Source organism: Drosophila novamexicana, unplaced genomic scaffold (genome assembly GCF_003285875.2).
Source record: "Drosophila novamexicana strain 15010-1031.04,08,12 unplaced genomic scaffold, DnovRS2.1 tig00001089-arrow-arrow-pilon, whole genome shotgun sequence".
Lineage (NCBI taxonomy): Eukaryota > Metazoa > Arthropoda > Insecta > Diptera > Drosophilidae > Drosophila > Drosophila novamexicana.
Genome location: NW_020824841.1, coordinates 920884 through 938940, shown reverse-complemented (window position 1 = coordinate 938940; position 18057 = coordinate 920884). Strand labels below are relative to the sequence as shown.

At 41.7% G+C, this 18057-nt stretch overlaps 2 protein-coding genes across 2 annotated transcripts in view; one reads left to right on the top strand and one right to left on the bottom strand.

The window, feature by feature from the left end:
• Window positions 1–1039: 1039 nt before the first annotated feature.
• LOC115766344 (neuronal acetylcholine receptor subunit alpha-7) overlaps window positions 1040–18057 on the top strand; it is a 128012-nt gene continuing 110994 nt past the window's right edge. Inside the window, exon 1 of the mRNA XM_030710238.1 lies at window positions 1040–1640. Coding sequence (XP_030566098.1) covers window positions 1400–1640 — 241 coding nt within the window. The 5' untranslated portion in view covers window positions 1040–1399. The remainder of the gene's footprint in view (window positions 1641–18057) is intronic.
• LOC115766347 (enhancer of yellow 2b transcription factor-like) lies at window positions 4795–5232 on the bottom strand. The gene has a single exon (XM_030710243.1). It carries the CDS (start codon window positions 5167–5169, stop codon window positions 4861–4863), a length of 309 nt encoding a protein of 102 aa, XP_030566103.1. The 5' UTR covers window positions 5170–5232; the 3' UTR covers window positions 4795–4860.

Below are 18057 nucleotides of genomic sequence, written 5' to 3'. Positions count from 1 at the left end.
TGACTGCTTGGACGAGCGGAAGAGTGGGGCAAAAGAGTGCGGGCTGAAAGGACATAACGACAATATTTGCCATCAAAATCGAAATCGAAGTAGTGACAAGGCAGCTACTTGTTAGCCAAACAAAGTAATCAAAACTTGCCGAGCAGCAGCAAAGCAGCAGGATCCGGGCAATGCGAATGCCGTAAACAAGTTCTGGAAATATACGAAAAAAAAAATAATAAAATAAACGGAAACGCAGCTTTCGATAGCCAACATCAAACAAACATTGCCGGAAAAAGGGCCAAACAACAGAGGCACAGAAAACACACACACACACAGAGAGAGAGAGAGAGAGAGGGAAAGAGAGAGGGAAAGCGAGAGAGTGAGACAGTGAGGCATATATATAAAACAATTGTGGCCCGAGTAACAATCATAGCAACAATCAATCAGAGTCCGAATCGTATATAGATTTCGTACCTGCATCTAAAACCAAAGCCGAAACAATACTAACAGAAATTCCAGTGGCGTTGACAAGTTAAATAGTCAAGGTCAACGGCCTTCCGCCATTCGGAGATGCCACAAATGTGGGCAACCAGCCGTTGCTTACAAACACCGTGCCGTGCCGCAGACAGAGGCTGAAAGACGAGCCGCACTCACCAATACACGGCCAACGTCAAGTCTTGATTTCCGGCCAAGCAACAACCCTCCCTCCCTCTCCCCGCATACACACACACACAAGTGCACAACCCCTTGCCGCAAAGAACATTTTTTGATAAATGGCAGCTAGAGTAAAAAAATTTGTGGCAAGCCAAAAGTAAAAGTTTTCGCTTGCTTGCAAAATTGAAAGGCAAGCAAAAGGTGGCGCAGATAAGGGCCAGCAACAATAAAAACAGCAACAACAATAACAACCGTCCCATCAGGAACAGAAGTGGCATTAGCAAGCGTCAGCCTCGACTTTGATAACAACAGCAACAGCCACAAAAAAAAGAAAACCAAAAAAAAAAAAAAAACACTCATAAACAAGAGGCAAAAAAGTAAGAAAATAAAAAACAATTGCCGTTGAAAATTGTTTTCGTTGTCGTTTCGTTCGTCACCCTGTCTTCGACTCCGACTCCGACACCCTGAGCCCCGTCCGTGGTTTGGTTCTGGTGCTGGTTATTGATTCACTGTGGCACAGCACCCGCCGCCCGCCGCCCGCCTACCGCCACCACCGTTACCGCCTGATCGATGTGCCATATGTCTGCCTAACGGACGCTGCCACTTTGCCACTTGGCCGCATGCCACAGGTTGATGTTGAGGTTGGCGCTTGAGTTTGAGTGCAACGAGCTTTGCGTTTGAGAGTTTGAGTAATTGTGACGTCACAACGTGATAGACACTGATAGCGACTGACGAATGCCAATCGAACGGGCTGTTTGAATAAATGAATACCCTCAATTGGCTTTTAACTGCAAACAGAGCAGACAACGCAGCTGCCCAAGTTGGCAGCAGCAGCAGCAGCCGGAGAGCCTTTCCCAAATTGATACACTCAACTAACCAAATGCGTCTGATTGTGGCCATTACGAGAATGGGCGCCCAACGGACGCACACATCAGGCACAGCCTGTGCCGTCGCCATCACGTGGTGGCTGGCCTATGTCCTGGGATTTCTAATATTGCTGCCAGGTGAGTGAAAGAAATGAAATAAAATAATAATAATAATAATCGACTAAGACCAGATATGAACAGCTGCAAGGGATTACTGATTGGTTGATGCCCATATCTTTACAAAACTAATTACCAAACACGCAGCTATTAAACTAAGTAGCCGCTCCTAAAGTCTTCTTCAGGCTAATTGGCAACTGTTTGAGCTGTTATTTGAGCTAATTGTTGGTTTGTTATTCATTTAACGTTTATCAGATTACTATTATTCATTATTCTCTGTTATATTCGTAAAAAATATGTAACTCCTGTTAGATCTGGGCTTCATCATTTTCTATAAGAAAAGTTTCTGAGTTATTCTTTAAAAATTGGTCTGAATATGGATACAACTTGAGATTGATTTTGTTATAAATTCTCTACTCAGAATTTCTATAAAAACAATGGTTAGATATATTTTGTTTTCAGGGCTGGTTCAACTACAAAAATTTCTAATTTTACCAAAATAGTTTGCGTTGGGCTTGAGATAGATTAATTGATTGATCTGATTTCTTTAAAAGTTCATAGTTAGACATAAACCAGTTAAGACTCTTGAATGTATAGTTATTTTTTGCAGTTCATTAAACCCCATACACTGCAGTTCATTTGTAATATTTATTTCGATTCGATGGTAATTGACTGTTCAATTACTTAAGAATTTAATTGTATTGAATCGCCAAAAAATGGCGACTGCCATTCAACTCAACTGCTTAAATATAGAGGCAATAATTGAACTTTAATCAATGCTAATTACACTTTTCAATTACCAATTAATTTGAATTTTATTAGCTTTTAAGGCCGCATACATATATATACATATATATGTATGTGCCACATAGATATTCGGCTAATCGCTTGGGGTTTTCTTATTTGTTTTTAGCCAAGTAGATGCTGTTTCTGGCCATTTGGGCAGCAGCAAAAAAGCTAGTAAAATGCGGCGTGGCCCTGACGAATGTTTATTACGTATACGCAGCGTGGCAACAAATTAAACATGACTCGCTTTGCGTTAATGCTGGGGGCGATGCTCGATGCCACTCGTCGCACTGTGGGAGGCAACACGCATAGTTATAGTTGCTGCTTTTGTTGTTGCTGTTGTTTTTGTTGCTGCTGTCATTGCTCTGACTGTGACTGTGACGCGCTGCCGGATGCTGATGGCTGATGGCTGATGTGAACGTAAATGTGTATGTGAGTCTGCTGATTCTGACGACTGGCAATTTGTTTATTTGATTGCATTTTCTGCACTTGTTGGGCGCAGGGGCTGGCTAGCGCTGGGTTGAGGCAGCAGCAACTGTTTGCCCGACTGCGCGCACAAATCAAAGTCAACTGCGGTAAGTGGAACGACAAATAAAGTGCACCCGTTTTATGGAAGCAACGAGTTGCTGCCATCGCTTTTGCTGTTCCTGCTTCAGCTGCTGCTGCTGTTGCGGCTCCTGCTGCAAGTAGCCCGTGGCCCAATACAATTGGAAATCGCTCAATGCTGACTGGCAAGCAAATTTTTGGATCCTTTACATACGAAACGAAGGACAATTAGATTGATGAACGTCGATCCGAGACACGTTGATTGCGGTGTCAGCAAGAATGTGAAACTCTTGCTACCAAAAAGATTCGGCCATAATGATAAGATTGATGAGCTAGTACTTGAGAAGATAGCATATACTTTATCTAAAGGATGCTTCAAATTTATGATTCCGATGATAGATGACAGCAGCTGCTAGAGATAAATGTTAGATACTTTAGCCAAATGATATAGGAACTATGAGTAGTTGGCTGCTGCTTAAAACTGTTATTGTTATTGCCAATGTTTGGGGGACATTTGCATAAGCTTGACCCCGTGCTTCATCAAAATACCGCATTCTGCAGCAGCAGCAGCAGAAGCAGCAGCATCTGGACATTTCTTTCCTCGCTTTGCTCAGTGGCATCATTCCGAATTGCCGGCTTTTGTTCGTCGCATTTTAGTTATGCATAAAACAACTTCTGTGGCACGTTTCAAATCATTTTGCTTGAATGTTGTCACCGTCCCGCTTCACGCCAACCCCATCAGCTGCCAAAAAATCCCCTGAATTTTCGCTCAAAGCTACTTGAAAATAATTCTCGTTATTGTTGTTCTTGTTGTGGCCTTAAGTATTTCTGCATATTTTCTGTGTGTTTCTTTCAGTTTTATGAATTTTTGCGACGCTTACACACACACACACACACACACATACAAACATGCTTGTATATGTTATATGAATTCCAGTCGGTTTTTCTTGTTTCTTTTGTCAACCCGGTTTTATCTTTACCCATGCACAGGTGCATTTTTTGCGAGCTTACACACAGGTCCCCAACCAGCCAGACATTCACATCCACATCCACATTTAAAGCCGCATCCACATTCGGGGGCCAGGTGCAAAATGCTGACCGGCTTCAATATGCATGCTAATTTTGGGCTCCCACTGACGCGTACAAAAATCCCGATTCCAGTCGCAGTCCCTCCTGTGCACACATACCCATTCGAATCCCTTAGCCCATTGTCCATTTCCACTGGTTGCCTCAATTTGATTTTAGGCATAAATATTCATGAATTGCTGTCTATGCGATTGCGATATGTCCTGCCATGCCGTGCCGTACCTTGTCGTTCCACGCCGCGCCGCGCCGTGTCCTGGCGACTGTAACTGGAATGTATGCCGGTCTTTTTGCTGATAAAACAATGCAACAAATTTTAACAATAACCATTTTCATAGCTCACAAAACTGCAATTCATGCATTGTTTGCCATCGAAGTGCCAACTTGTTCTATTGGAGTTTATGCATATGAATTGATATGTAAAATGAGATCTAAAACCCATGGGAACATTGCAGTCGGATGCAAGTGACTGCCTAATACTCTGTCTGATATCAATTTGCCATGCATCCAGTGAACGTTGACCAAATAGTTTTGGTCAATCTTATGTTGTTCGCTTCTGTGGCAGACATAGACTTGTCCGATTTGTCAGACTTGTCTCGCCTTAAAAAGAGTGCATTTGCCAACCAATAAACTCTTTTCAGTCTGTGAGCGAGCATAGTAACTAATTAAATAATAATAATAATAATAGCTAATGCTTAGGCTTTGATAAGCTAACAAGCGTATATGTTAAATTATAGATAGACTTGTATTTGCCATACATACATATAATGTGTTTACATATATTTGTATTTGCTAGACATATATAGACATATGCGCAGATATCTAGTTAACGCTTTGTCGACTCCAAGGCGTCGCGCACGATCAACTGCAGCTCCTTGCGCACCTCCTCTGGGACCAAAGCGCGTGCCTTGGGCACTATCTCGGCGTGGATCTCTTCATAGGTAACATTTTTGGCACCTCGCTTGATTAGAATGTTGCGTATCATCTTTCGAATTGAATCATACCAGCCGCATTCCTGCAGACGCAGCTGCAGCAGTTCCCTTAAAGCGTTCGGATTGTTCGCGTTGACTTCAGACAACTGGCCATCATCCGTTGGGGTTTGAGCGCTTGTAAATGATTCCCGGCTGTTGGCCATAATTTCAAAGAGTTTTGCTTAATTTGCTCAGTTATTTACAACTCAAATGACAAATTGAAGGTGTGACAACAGTTTCGCAGCCATCTAGATGTGAGATTTGTGTCTGGCTCTCAATATTAAATATCGGCAATTAGGGCTCGGGTCCTTAACTCTTCTTCTGAGTCTAACCTAAAAGCAAGAATCATGGAACATGGGCCAACAACATTTGATGAGCCTTTGCATCTAGCTTAAACTGAGAAGCTGAAGATATCGCATTTAGGGATTGACATAAAGACATTATATTTTATGTGTAGTATTTATATATGTGTCGCATTGCAGTTAATTCTTTTCAGCTTGATCTGTCAGATCCGGGGCTTCCCGCATGCGCATTTGCAGTTCCTTGCGCAACTCCTCGGGCACCATGGCACGTGCTTTTGGTAATACTTCAGTGGCAATATCCTCGTAGCTTACATTGTTCACACCACGTTCATCGAGAATGTTGCGTATCAGTTTTCGAATATCGTCACGCCAACCGCATTCCTGTAGACGTAGCTGTACCAGATCCCTTAAGGCGTCCACTGTTTCGGCGTCGAGAAGACTGGCCTTCTCTTTCTCAGATTCAATTCTACTGACAGTTTCCTTGCTGCTGTCCATAATTCCATAACCTTATTGAATATAATAAGATGAAAATGCTTTGCTTAAATCAATAACAAGTAAAATACGTGGGATAACAAAATTCCCGAAGCCAACGTGATGTGACGCTTGTCTAGCCAAAAATAACGGAATTATATTGCATTTGTGCAAAGATATGTAACAGGCAGAAGACAGCATCTCCGACCCCATAAATCATTTCAATTCTTATCCAGCATCAGCAGTCGGGTTGATCTGGCCATGTCCGTCTGTCTGTCCGTCCATATTCTAGGCAATCGATAATCGAAATCCTGTTTTTTGAGGAAATCTCTTATGTTTTAGGATCTAGAGTCACCAAACTTGAAATGTAGCTTCTAGAATAGTATATTTATATATCAAATATCTTTCATTTTATAGCTATCTCCACATGTTGATGATTTATGTGTGCATTTCTTTTTCACTTGTAAAAGCAACCTTAAGCTCAAGCGATAAGCTGGCTTGATAAGCCCTACACTGATGGGTTTGCTATAATTAACCTTTCACATAATTGTCAGTCGTTGTTGGCACTGTTTTCAGTGCTATCGGTTCTATTGTGCAGTGGAAACGACGCATTGCCACACCAATTAAAATCGCGATATTTGCAGTAGGAATCCACTTCATAATAAATAACCGAATTTTGCTATTCATATGCTGCGTTTGCTAGTTATTAGCTAATTTTAAAACGTTTTTCATTTGCGTCCACTGTTTAAGTTGGTTTTCAAAAAGTTGTTCTCATTAGTTGGCTATTTTGTTTATTTATTTAGTATGCAATGTAGCCTGTTTTGTTGAACATTGTTGCGATAAATTGCAGAAATTAGCTCGCATTACGTATGCGCAGTGTTGGCTGCTGCAGCCAGTGCTAATTACGCATTGTTGCTGCTACTGCTGAGAGCGAGAGTACTGCAAGTGCTTTGGTTTCGAATCAGGGCATCAAAAGAGCAACAGCAGCAGCAACAGTAGTTGATGGCAATAACTGAAAGCAGTAAGCATGTTGCATGTTGCGTGTTGCATGTCGCCCCGCCCAGCCACTTAATGCCCGCCCAATTAATGCAGCTTAGCGCCTGCTGCCGCTGACTGAAGGACCAGCAACGGCGAAGCGAAAAGCAAAATCAGGAGGCAACAGCAACAACAGGAACAGCAGCAACAACAGCAATAAGAAGCGTCGCCAACGCAACTTCATGGCGTGTTGCAATTAAGTATGACAAATTACTTGACAAGTGCCTCTGGATGCCGCTACAATGTTCAAGTTGCTCTTCATCGGCAACGCCTGGCTGCTTCGCTATTCCTGTTGCTACCGTAGTTGATGCTGTTGCTGCTGTTGCTGATGCTGTTCCTGTTGCTGCCGTCAGTGTGCCTTGGGCGCGTTGATGCGTGCTTAGTTACTGACACTTGTCGTCCATGTGTCTGCCTTGCCTGTCTTTTATGTTCACATCTGTGGTAGTTTTCTAATGTTAACCAATAATGCGATTTAATTACTACACCTGCGCCTGCCACACATTGTGGCAAATGAGTCGCGCTTAATGCGCATTTGTTATACTTTTATATCTTTCGGCTAAATGAACAGCAATAGTGCTGGCTGTTATCGAAGTGACAGCTAAGTGAAATATTACAATTAGTGAAATTGACAATGGGCAAACAACAAGGAATATCTACGACCTTAGCTGTAGATGTTGTATAATTGGTGAAATACTTGCTTATCAGTTCGAGTTGTAAAATTAGTTAAGAAGCCAAAGGCACGAAATTTTAACTGTTATACATACAAGCTTGTTGGCTCATGTTCCACACATGGCAATGGATTTTACGCAAGGAGTGAAATACGTAGGAAATGAATGTTTGTGAAGATCACTGGTAGTGTATCCGAGCGGGATTGGTAGGACAACCCGTTTGCCATCAATTTCCCACTGTTTTTATAGGGTATATTGTATTTGTGCAAAATCCAAATGTATGTAACAGGCAGAAGGAAGCATCTCCGACCCCATAAAGTATATATATTCTTGATCAGCATCAATAGCCGAGTCGATCTATCCATGTCCGTCTGTCTGTCCGTCCGTCCGTCCGTCCGTATGTATGAACGCAAGGATCTCAGAACCTATACGAGCTAGAGACTTAAAATTGTAGGTGCTCCTAGTTCCTGCGCAGATCGAGTTTGTTTCCGATAATCGATAACTTACTCCGTTTTCGAGCAATCGATAAAAAACGAAATCGATATCCTGTGTTTTTGGGCAATTTTGGTAAATAATAAGAGCTGGAGTCACCAAACTTGACATATAGCTTATAAAATAAAATACTTACTTATACTTACTTGTTTTTTTAAAACCAGCTTAGAGACAGTTATGTTACATAAATTCGGCTTTCTTACACTTATGGTTTTGGGTTGTGCATTATCAGGCGGCTGACCGGTCAGTTAATGTATATATATTCATTTATTTATTTATGTCTGCCCTCTATTTGGTGTAATGTTTAAACTCTAGTCAAATTGGAAAACTTCTTTATTATCTTAATATCTTTTTCTAATTTTGCAATTGAATTAAAATTAATATATAATTCATGTCCTTTACCTAAGCTTTTAACTGATGTATAGATGCTTTGTAGATGCAGGTTGTGCGGCCAACTTGCATCTGTTTCATCGATAGCCGACTGTGCCGAAACGATAATAATACTTATCTAAAAGATTACTTTGTCAACTACACAATACTGCAGAGCTATCGATAACATGGTTGTGAAAGCACAATTGACATCGATAGCATCGATATGTATTGCAGCTTTGAATGTATTTGAAAAGTGTGCACCCAAATTATTGTTGCGGTTATTTTTAATTGGCGATTTCAAGACAAGCATCAATTAACTAACTGCTAGTGCAATGGTTAGTTTCGGCAATGCGTTCGTATCGATTGAAGTAATTTGCAATTAGCAAGGTCTAATTAGATAGCCAAATGTTCAATTATTCAGCTCAATGCTGCCAAATGCCAATGGGAATGGACATGGTATGTTGTTTTCTGGTCAGGTTCGCGGTGGAAAATATAAAAACCACTTTTGCCGCATTCCCGACCAGCGAAATTGAGTTCAATGCTCAGTCGAGCCGAGAGCAATGAACCGAGTGGCAGGCATAGCTGTTGGCATCAGCATTGGCAGCTGCAACCAGAGTTTGGCAAAAACACTGAGCACCCACACAAACACACAACATACACCACACACAGACGCATAGACACACAGAAACACAGAGCCTGCAGAGATGGGCTTGGCTGAAGCTAGTGTCGCCGTCCAATGGGTCCGCATCCATGTTTATAGTCAAGTCAACGAATCTGCCAGCCAAATGCCTGTGTCTGCACACACCCAGAAAGACACACACACACGGCAAACAGAGCTCGGCTAAGCAAAGCGCTGCCACAACTGTTACCCCTGCCCATCAACTGCTGCACACTTGCCACACACTGTCCGTTGGGCTGTGTGGCAGCCACGCCCAGTTTTTTCAGTTGCGGTGCGCCTGAATAGTTTTCAAACGGGCAGCCGCTGCAGTTCGGCGTGGTAAATTTCAATTTAGCAAACGTGCAGCGCATTTTCTTTCCTTCTGCTTTTTGGCTTAAGCTTGTGAGCACAAGCTGGCAGCGCTGCGTTATTCAATGCGTTAGCAGCTCGGCTGCTTCACGTGCAACTGCCACTGCCACTGCCTCCAGTTTGCGTTCCATCTTACCAAATTCAATCTCTCTTCTTTTTTTTTGTTTTTGTTTTTTGTTTGCTGGAATGCAGGCGGACTAAGCAGACTTAGCTACGGGCCGCACTACTCGTTCCCTGAGCCCAGGCTGATGTCCTAACAGCGGCATCATCAAATTCGCAGCCAAGCGAATCTTTGTCAAGAAGAACAGTCTGACTTTTTTTTTATTTCCTTTCTTTTATGAGAGATATTTGTCGGGCGGCACGCGCGTGACACTAAGCTGCCAGCTGCAGCCTGCCTCCAACTAGCCCCAAAGCTGGCGTTGATGTTGGTATCGGTATCCTTGTCGGTGGCTGTGCAGCTGACTGAATGCATTCTTTACCAGCAGCTCTCAATGTACGTACACAGAAACGACACTAGACTGTCCAGTAAAGAGAAATAAGCTTATGACCCAGCACTGGCGCCTCAATATAATAATGAAAATGCAAATTTCAGCTCTACGGTGCTCCTTTTCAAATAGCCCTATTTGTTATTAAAATCTTTTGATTTACAGAATGGGGGCTGGTATCGCAGCTATTTTAATAGAGGGACTCGGTATCACTTTACAATTGAGAATTTGAAAGCGTTTAGTTAATTATGCGAATTCATAATAAATAATTAACATACCTGGAATGAGTTTTAGAAACTGAACAAGATTAACTACGCTGGGCTTTCTTGAAAATACAAGAGAAGGTAATTCTCTTTTCCTTAAACATAAGCCTTGCAAGACACGTTCTCAAAGGTTATTTCGCATGATGCTCATATTATAAAGCAACTTAATTCTAACACACTCGAAATGTTAATTTATTTGATCACATCTGAAAAATCACAATCGCAGTCATAGTTTAATGGCTTTCATTCTTAATTATTATTTCGTCTGAGTCTCATTTGGTTTCTGTATCCTTGACAGTTCCGCCGGAACACCCACAGGGGGCCCACTTTGGGCAAGGTTGGGCTAAGCTCAATGTTGTCCCAAAGTAAACCCTTTTTATGCGCGTACCCAACCTTTGCTAATCACATGTATAAATATGTAAATTACTTCCGAAGCATCGTCGGGGGTCAGATAACAAAAATTTGGAAATTTATATAGTCGCGCTCGAATGTCTTGTCAGCTTATCTTTGCTCATCTGAAAATCATGTTATGAATGCATGAATTTGCGCAAAGGCAATAAATTATAGGCCTGTCTGTTGGGCTGCGACAAAAGCATCCTTTATTATCCTGTCACACGCATGTCGACAATGTATGCGCACCAACATGTTAGCAAAGCTGCCGCCACTGGGGGTGTGGACACAAACCGATCAACGCACAAACACACACGCACACCATATACTATCTAGTTGCATAGCCAGGCACTGGGAGGCACCTCTCCGAGTCACAGTGTGTGGCATCAAATTCACGCCAAATAGAAATAGCGACTATAAATGCCGGCAGCTAAGTGCAGCCGTCGAACACAGACGCTGCTGGCAGGCCAGGCCCCCACTTTACCAGCCATTTCCTGTATTCTAGTGGAGGCACAGTGGGGCCAGACTGCACAAATAACAAGCAGTGCGCGGAATGGGTGTTTCTTACATAAAATACAGCTCTTTAGTTAAATTTCAAATAAAATGAATCAGTCAACTTTTTAATTTTAGAGAGAGACATTGTTCGAAGTTTAGTTTATTCATGTTCTGATAACCGTCCTGTTAAGAACTCGTTTATATTAAACTCTGATCTTTTAATCAGTATTCTTTTTAACTTCAATGAGGCTGCTATCTAAAGTTTAGTTAATTTATGCTCTGCTAATCTTTCTGTTAAGAAATCGTTTTATTAACTTATATTTTTTCATTATCAACCAAATTAATAAATAATTTTATTGAAACTATATAATAATTGATGTGTTATCTGGCAGCTATTGTATTACAAAATCTTAGTCTGGTATTTGTTGAACGAGTAGACTTCGCATTGTCTGACATAAATAAGAACAGACCTCCTTTTGTGTATCAGGCTTTTTTTATTCTACTTAATTTGCTTCATCTAAATTTTACAGTTTGCAAGCCAGTTCAGCTTACAAGGCATATTATAATTAAACAGAGACTTTAACTACCTGTTTAATATCCAATTAAATTAAATATATATGTTGCTTATGTAGCCAAAATAGAATTTAATTATTATGGAATTCATTGTACGAGTGTGCTTTTTTTTTAAATTTAGTTTTTAATTTATGATTCTAGTTAAGTGTCTTGGCGCCACTGTGCGTCCCCAGATTGGCTGCGGTTTAGTTTCGCGTGTATTTGATTGCCCCTTTTGCCGCGGCAAAGATTGTGCTAATAAATCAAAGTGTTTTGTTATTGTAGCCACTTGGAGAGTGCGGCAAAAGGCGCATTCGATGTTGGGCTCGCACTTTGGTCGGTTCACCCATCTAAGCACGGGTGGGGGGAGCGGCCCGCATTTAAAGCCGCTACCGCGGCCGCTGCTGTGCCACATGCCGCAAAGTGGCACAATAAATGCAAGTGCAACTCAAAGGGCCAATATGAGAATGAGCAGCCACTCAGATAGAAGCTGTAAAGCTGTTAGATACACGTGAGATAGAATAGAAGCAGTTTGCAGCAGAAAGGTGCCAAGTGCAGTGAATGCGATTTGAAATCAAATCAAACTGAGTTGCATTTGCTGTTGCTGTCGCCGAGGCAGTTGCAGTTACAAGTGCAGTTACTGTTGATTTTGATGTTGCAGCTGTGCAACGTTGCCACACAGCTGCCTGTTTACACTGCATACTGAATTAGCCTTTGACAGTGATTTGATTTGATTGTGCCTCCGCCCCGTTGTGTGCTTTAAGACATAGATCCCCTCCTCGCCGGCATTTCGTTGTCAAAAACAAATTTGCTTCCGTGAAGATATTTAAATTAATCACAATTATTTTAAATAAGCAAATGCCAGACAATATTCTGTTGTTGTTGTGCTACGAACAGCGTAATTATTGTTGGCAAGCTTCCACTCGCAAACTTATCTAATTCAATATATCATTTCACGCTTGTCTCCCCGCGAACTGATCAGATTTTCAAAACCTCGGAGCGGCAACATTAGTCACATTGATTTTTGCATAGTTTTCGACATGCCTCACATGGCGCAGCTACTGTGCGCGGAGCCGATTCGCAAAGAAAATTTGTCAAAGTCAAAGTAACTTCCATGTCTATCGATTTTGAGCGGCAGCTAAATTGAAAAGGCAGCACAGGACGAGCACAAATATGGGCTGGAGGAGAATGGTGGTGAAGTGGAGAATGTGGCATGCTTTAAAACTAATTCAAAAACATTTCAAGCAAGTTTGAAGCGGTTGCTTCTAAAAGAATGTGACGCATCACCAGGGTGACAGGCACACAAACATCTCGGCCCGTTCCCAGCGCCCCAGGCCGACGGACTCTTGGCTTCACTTGTATTTATCATAGTGAGCAGCCAGGTTGAGCTATGGACTAGTGGGCGGCAGCTAACGGGAGTAAGCTGCTAAATAACCGCAAAGTTGAGCCACAGTTGAAACTGTTGGCGGTCGATTAAAATGTCTAGAGTTTGTGTGCTCGAAAACTATGCACCATGCAACTCAGGCTATTCTCCCGCCCGCCCGCAGCCCTTTTTGTGGGTAAAACTCGAAAAGCATTTCAGAAAGCCGTGCGGCATGTGGTGGCATCCCAAATGCATTGTACGCTAAATTATGGCTAAGAAGGCGCGCCCAGCCTAGCGGTGCTTCCGGCATAAGCGGTTGAGCGTTACCTGGCTCATAGAATTCCCTGTCTGTATAGGATTTCGATGTACTGATTTATATGGCAACCTAGTTGCATATCAATCTCTATGCGGCCGCTCGAAAAGTTTTGGCACAAAAAAAAAAAAAAGCTGCTGAGAGACTCATGAAAGTCTCATATGGGTGATTTATTACCAGAGCTGCGAACCCAAAAAGGAGCCCCTGGTTCGGTTTACGGCTCGAGGCGTGAACGCAGGCTATGGCATAAGCCTTGCTCTGCCAGAAACATATATGTACATATGCTCAACATATTAATAAAACAATTCAACTTTTAATTTATAACGGCCCGTTGTTCTGAAAATATTGCAAGCCGTAAATATTTTTATATACAAGCTGTGGGCTACATTTGAATTTCTACCCAAAATTGGCATCTACCAAAACTGTTTGGCAATGTGCAATGGTTGGGAGCCAAGTTATATATACGTTTGGGTTAAGTTTGTCTTAGATTTATTTTAAAAAACTGTTCAGCGTGTTTTTTTGAGCAACTTTTTTTGATCAAAGGTAGTCTTGTATAAAACTTAAGTTATAGCTAATACTCTTGAGAAATTTCTTACGTCGCATTTTAAAATAGTAAGAAATGTTAAGCACTTAACAGTGAGTTAACATTACCTTTACATATAAGTAGTTGGCGGTTAGACATAGTTTTTGTCAGCTGTAAACATAAAATGAGCATTCACTTTCTTCATAGATAAAATCACATTAAACTATATGTATACCTATATCAGTAATATGAGATATAGTATATGCACGCTTTACGTTAAAAGGCAAGCTCCGGCAATGTGTGTATAAATACTTACATTACAGCCCATCTAGACATTGTCAGTGGGTTATAATGTTATTAAGTGGGATATAATGTTAGTAAGCGTTAGGGTTAGCTTGACTGAATATCTTTGTGGTTGTCGTCTCAGCTCAAAGGGGAGCGTGGAGGGTGAGTGGGGGGGGGGGGGGGGGGGGGGGGGGGTGTGTGGTAAGAGCGCTGTCATTGTACTGCGGAGCATTTTTCACATTTGCACACGCAGGCAACGCCCAATGGCCCAGACCCAGGACTAGGCCGAGTCGCACTCCAGCCACATGACACCCCTATACGCCTCGCTCAGCGTCTCCAGAGCTTGCCTTTGTGTTTGCTGTTTGTTCATCGGGGGCTTTTGCCGTTGCAGCTGCAGGGGCTGAGCGGCAAATGAGGAAGTTACGTGCACTGCCGGAAGATTTCAATGAAAACTAAACTACAAATTTCAAGCGCAATGCAAAGCGGTTGCGGGCAGGTCGCAGCTGCCAACTACCCAGCCTACTCTCTTTGAGTATCTATGTGTTTGTGTGCCCGCATAGTAAGCTCATTAAAGTCTTACTCACACACACCGTGAATATTTCATTAAATTTGCATTGCTTGCTGGGGCGGCAGCGCGTGTTTTAGGGTGCGGGGATATGTGCCAAACATTAGCATAAGCATCTCCACGAAAAAACCCTCAAATTAAAAAAAAAGAAAACTAACAAGAGTAAGCAAAAAGGAACCGAAAAATCAAAAAAAAAAAAGAATAAAATAAAAAATAGATATATACATATATATATATATATATATAAAACTGAACAAACCGAAAGAGCAAAAGCGCAAAGGCACAGAGCACGCCGCGAGTAGATTTGCAACAAGGGGCGGGGCACAAGCGGAAACATGGCTAAGGACACGACTGATGACGGCCTGGGCTGGAGATGGGCTCTGATGGAGCTGACGCTGGGACTGGACCGAGGAGCTGCTCGTATTTAATAAATTATGCAAAGTAACCAAGTTTTTTTCTCTTTTTTTTGTGTTGCGCCTGAAATGAATGCAATGAAAATAAACCATACAAAACCAAAGTCGGCCGGCTGGTTGGCTGGTTCGCTGGCTGCCAGCCCGACTGCCTGCCTGGCTGCCTGCCTGCATGCGCATATTGGTGGCGTGTGGGCGTTATGTAGGCGTGGCCCACATTCATTGTAAACTGCATTGGCATACGCATACACATGCATAGCCATGAGACGGGCGGATGCGAGCGCTTTGTTCTTTGTGAATGGTGTATGCATATCTAATGGATTAAACGGCTGCCAAATGGGGGTTGGGTCTGCGTTGCGCCTGGCCGCCACTTAGCTACAGTCCCGCATTGCAAAGGACTCTGATTGACAAAACACACACACACACACGCGCACACTCTTATCGCCCACACTCTCTTATCGCCCACACCTAGCTCAAATAGTCCTGTTGGCGGTGTCAGCTTTGGTATCACTTCTCGCACCACGAGTGCCTATCAGTGTACCGACAATTGCTCGTAGTGAACTTAGAGATACCCTTTATTTTTAGTTTTATATGTGTAATATCAGCTAACAATTTGTAAATATTATATTTCAATTTAATTTCATTAAATTGAATGCAGTTTTTGCTTGGTTTCGTCTGAACAAAGAAAACAATATGCCCTGCCGTACGTTGCGTACACGGTATGCAAATTACGAAACTGTTGCAGGAAATGAAGATTGAATTTCCAGCTGAAAGGAAGGCTCATCATCCAGTGATGAAGTAAACGTTTATCAAATTACAAAAGTGGCCACTGGCTGAATGTGTCTCGCCCCAAATACTTTTATCTACCTGGGCTGGAAAAAAATATAAGAAAAATAAATCGAACAACGGAATTAAATACTCAATATTACGTATACCTTATCGAGCTACGAATGTAGCACAGGGAAACGGACTGGGTATTGTTACATATTCATTAAAATGCGTAAAAATTGAGAGCTTAAAAAAAGTGTATCAACTTGTGTTGCCAAATTATTATTGAGTCCAAATTAGAACTAAATAGTTGGTGGCCATTTCAAAAACTTTTACTATTTGAAACCTGGCAATGGATTTGGATTTTTGTCTGTGAATAAAATATGTCGCTTAATAAATAAAATAAAGAAGGCAATTAAGACTGGAGTACCAGCGACTGCCAAAAGTGTATTCCCCACAGAAAATGGTGCAGTTGTCGCAAAGTTATGAGATTTGAAATGTTGTAAAAAGAACACATAAAGTAAAATGAAAGAAAAAAATATATGCATTTGTATCTAGATATATGTGTGTATATGGAAAGCATCACATTTGGCCAGCACGAAGCGAAAAAGATTCGTTAGCAAGCGAACAAAAAGCAATTTTGTATAAATAAACGTAAACGGATATGTAAATAATAAATAAAACACCCACATCCACACACATAAACTCACACACACACACACACACACACACAAATACACACACAGACACGCACACATCCGCAAACATACATGCACACAGACGTGGCAAGGGTGCGAGCGAGTCAGGCAGAACGAAGTATAAATAAATGACACTTACATGTCGTGGGAATGGCATGGTGGCCGGGCCGGAGCGGCAAAATTTCAGCTTGCATAAAAAGTTCCATTGAATTAAAATTTATTTACGATATTTATTGAGCATGTGGGCAGCAGGACTCTTGCCCGAGCACGACCGGCAGATACCCTGTCCCACAAAATACACAACGCACAGCCATTTAAGCTGTAAAGCAAGCGCAATAGAACTGAGTCAACAGTGACTGTTATATGTATGCGTCCCACTTGGTTAGCCCGACCGCATTTTATGGCTGTCGCAGTCACAAGTCACATGTTTAAAGTGTGCGAGCTGTTCTGAATTGAGACTGAGCTGCGGACTGTGCTGGAAAATTTGCAGAATAAGAAATATTAATTGTTTAGTTTTTGGCCAAGCTTATTAATAAAAGTTTTCAAATGGAATATCAACAGTGATGGCTGATTCTGCTTAGCAAAAAGTAGAGAAAAGGCCTTGAACAAATATAAATAAACCGGCAAATTTAATTGGAAACAAAGCTAAGCGGCTTAAACTTTTTTAAAACGCAAAAAAATAGTCATTGATTATGAGTTTCAAAAATAAATTAAAATGCTGCAATAAAAAAGGATGCGCATTGATGGTATATTACCTCTCAGTATGAATATTCTAACAGTATGCAGCACACATTTAGATTAAATTGACAACTAAATAATTTACGAAAGATCTGTAGTCGCACATATACCTTGCACACACACACTCGCTTTTACAGACCACAAGGCATACCAGTAAAAACACGATTGAAGTGCTTGGACTTTTGGCTGCAGAAGGCGTCGTCTGCCAACTCGCATTAAGCATTTTAATGACTGCGGCGTCTTTGGCCAGCCAAAATGTATTCACAAATGTCTTAGAAAACACCAAGCCGCATAAGTAGCTATAATTTTGCTAATTTCAGTACACACACAGACGCACAGAACTGAGAGCTCTGTCAGAAAAATAAAATACACTTGAGTATTTTGATGTCCGCATAAGTCAACTAATGCCAACGACAAGCGTAGCATTATGTGTGCTGCTGCTGCTTCTTCTGCTCTTACAGGATGTGTGCAAGTGAAGTTTTTTTTGTGCCCATTTCTGTGTCCTCTTCTGCTGTCTCTGTCTCTTCTGTTGCGCACCTCCCTTACTCTCTCTCATTCTCTGCGCTTGCCCAACACATTCGAGTGTCTGACGTCCCAGTGGTCTTTATGATGTCCCACAGTGCGTATTAGTAATTAAAATCATAATTAGCTTATGTTACAAGCAGTTTAGTTTGCGACATTATCTTTCAGAGCTGTCGTACCATTTATATTTATTACAGTAGTTTCTTACCTTAACGCCCGCCACAGTCCTGTTTAATATTATATTTTTACTGCCCACCTTCTGGCTCTGGCCATGCAAATCATTTAGATAGCAGTTAATTTGATAAACGCCCACAG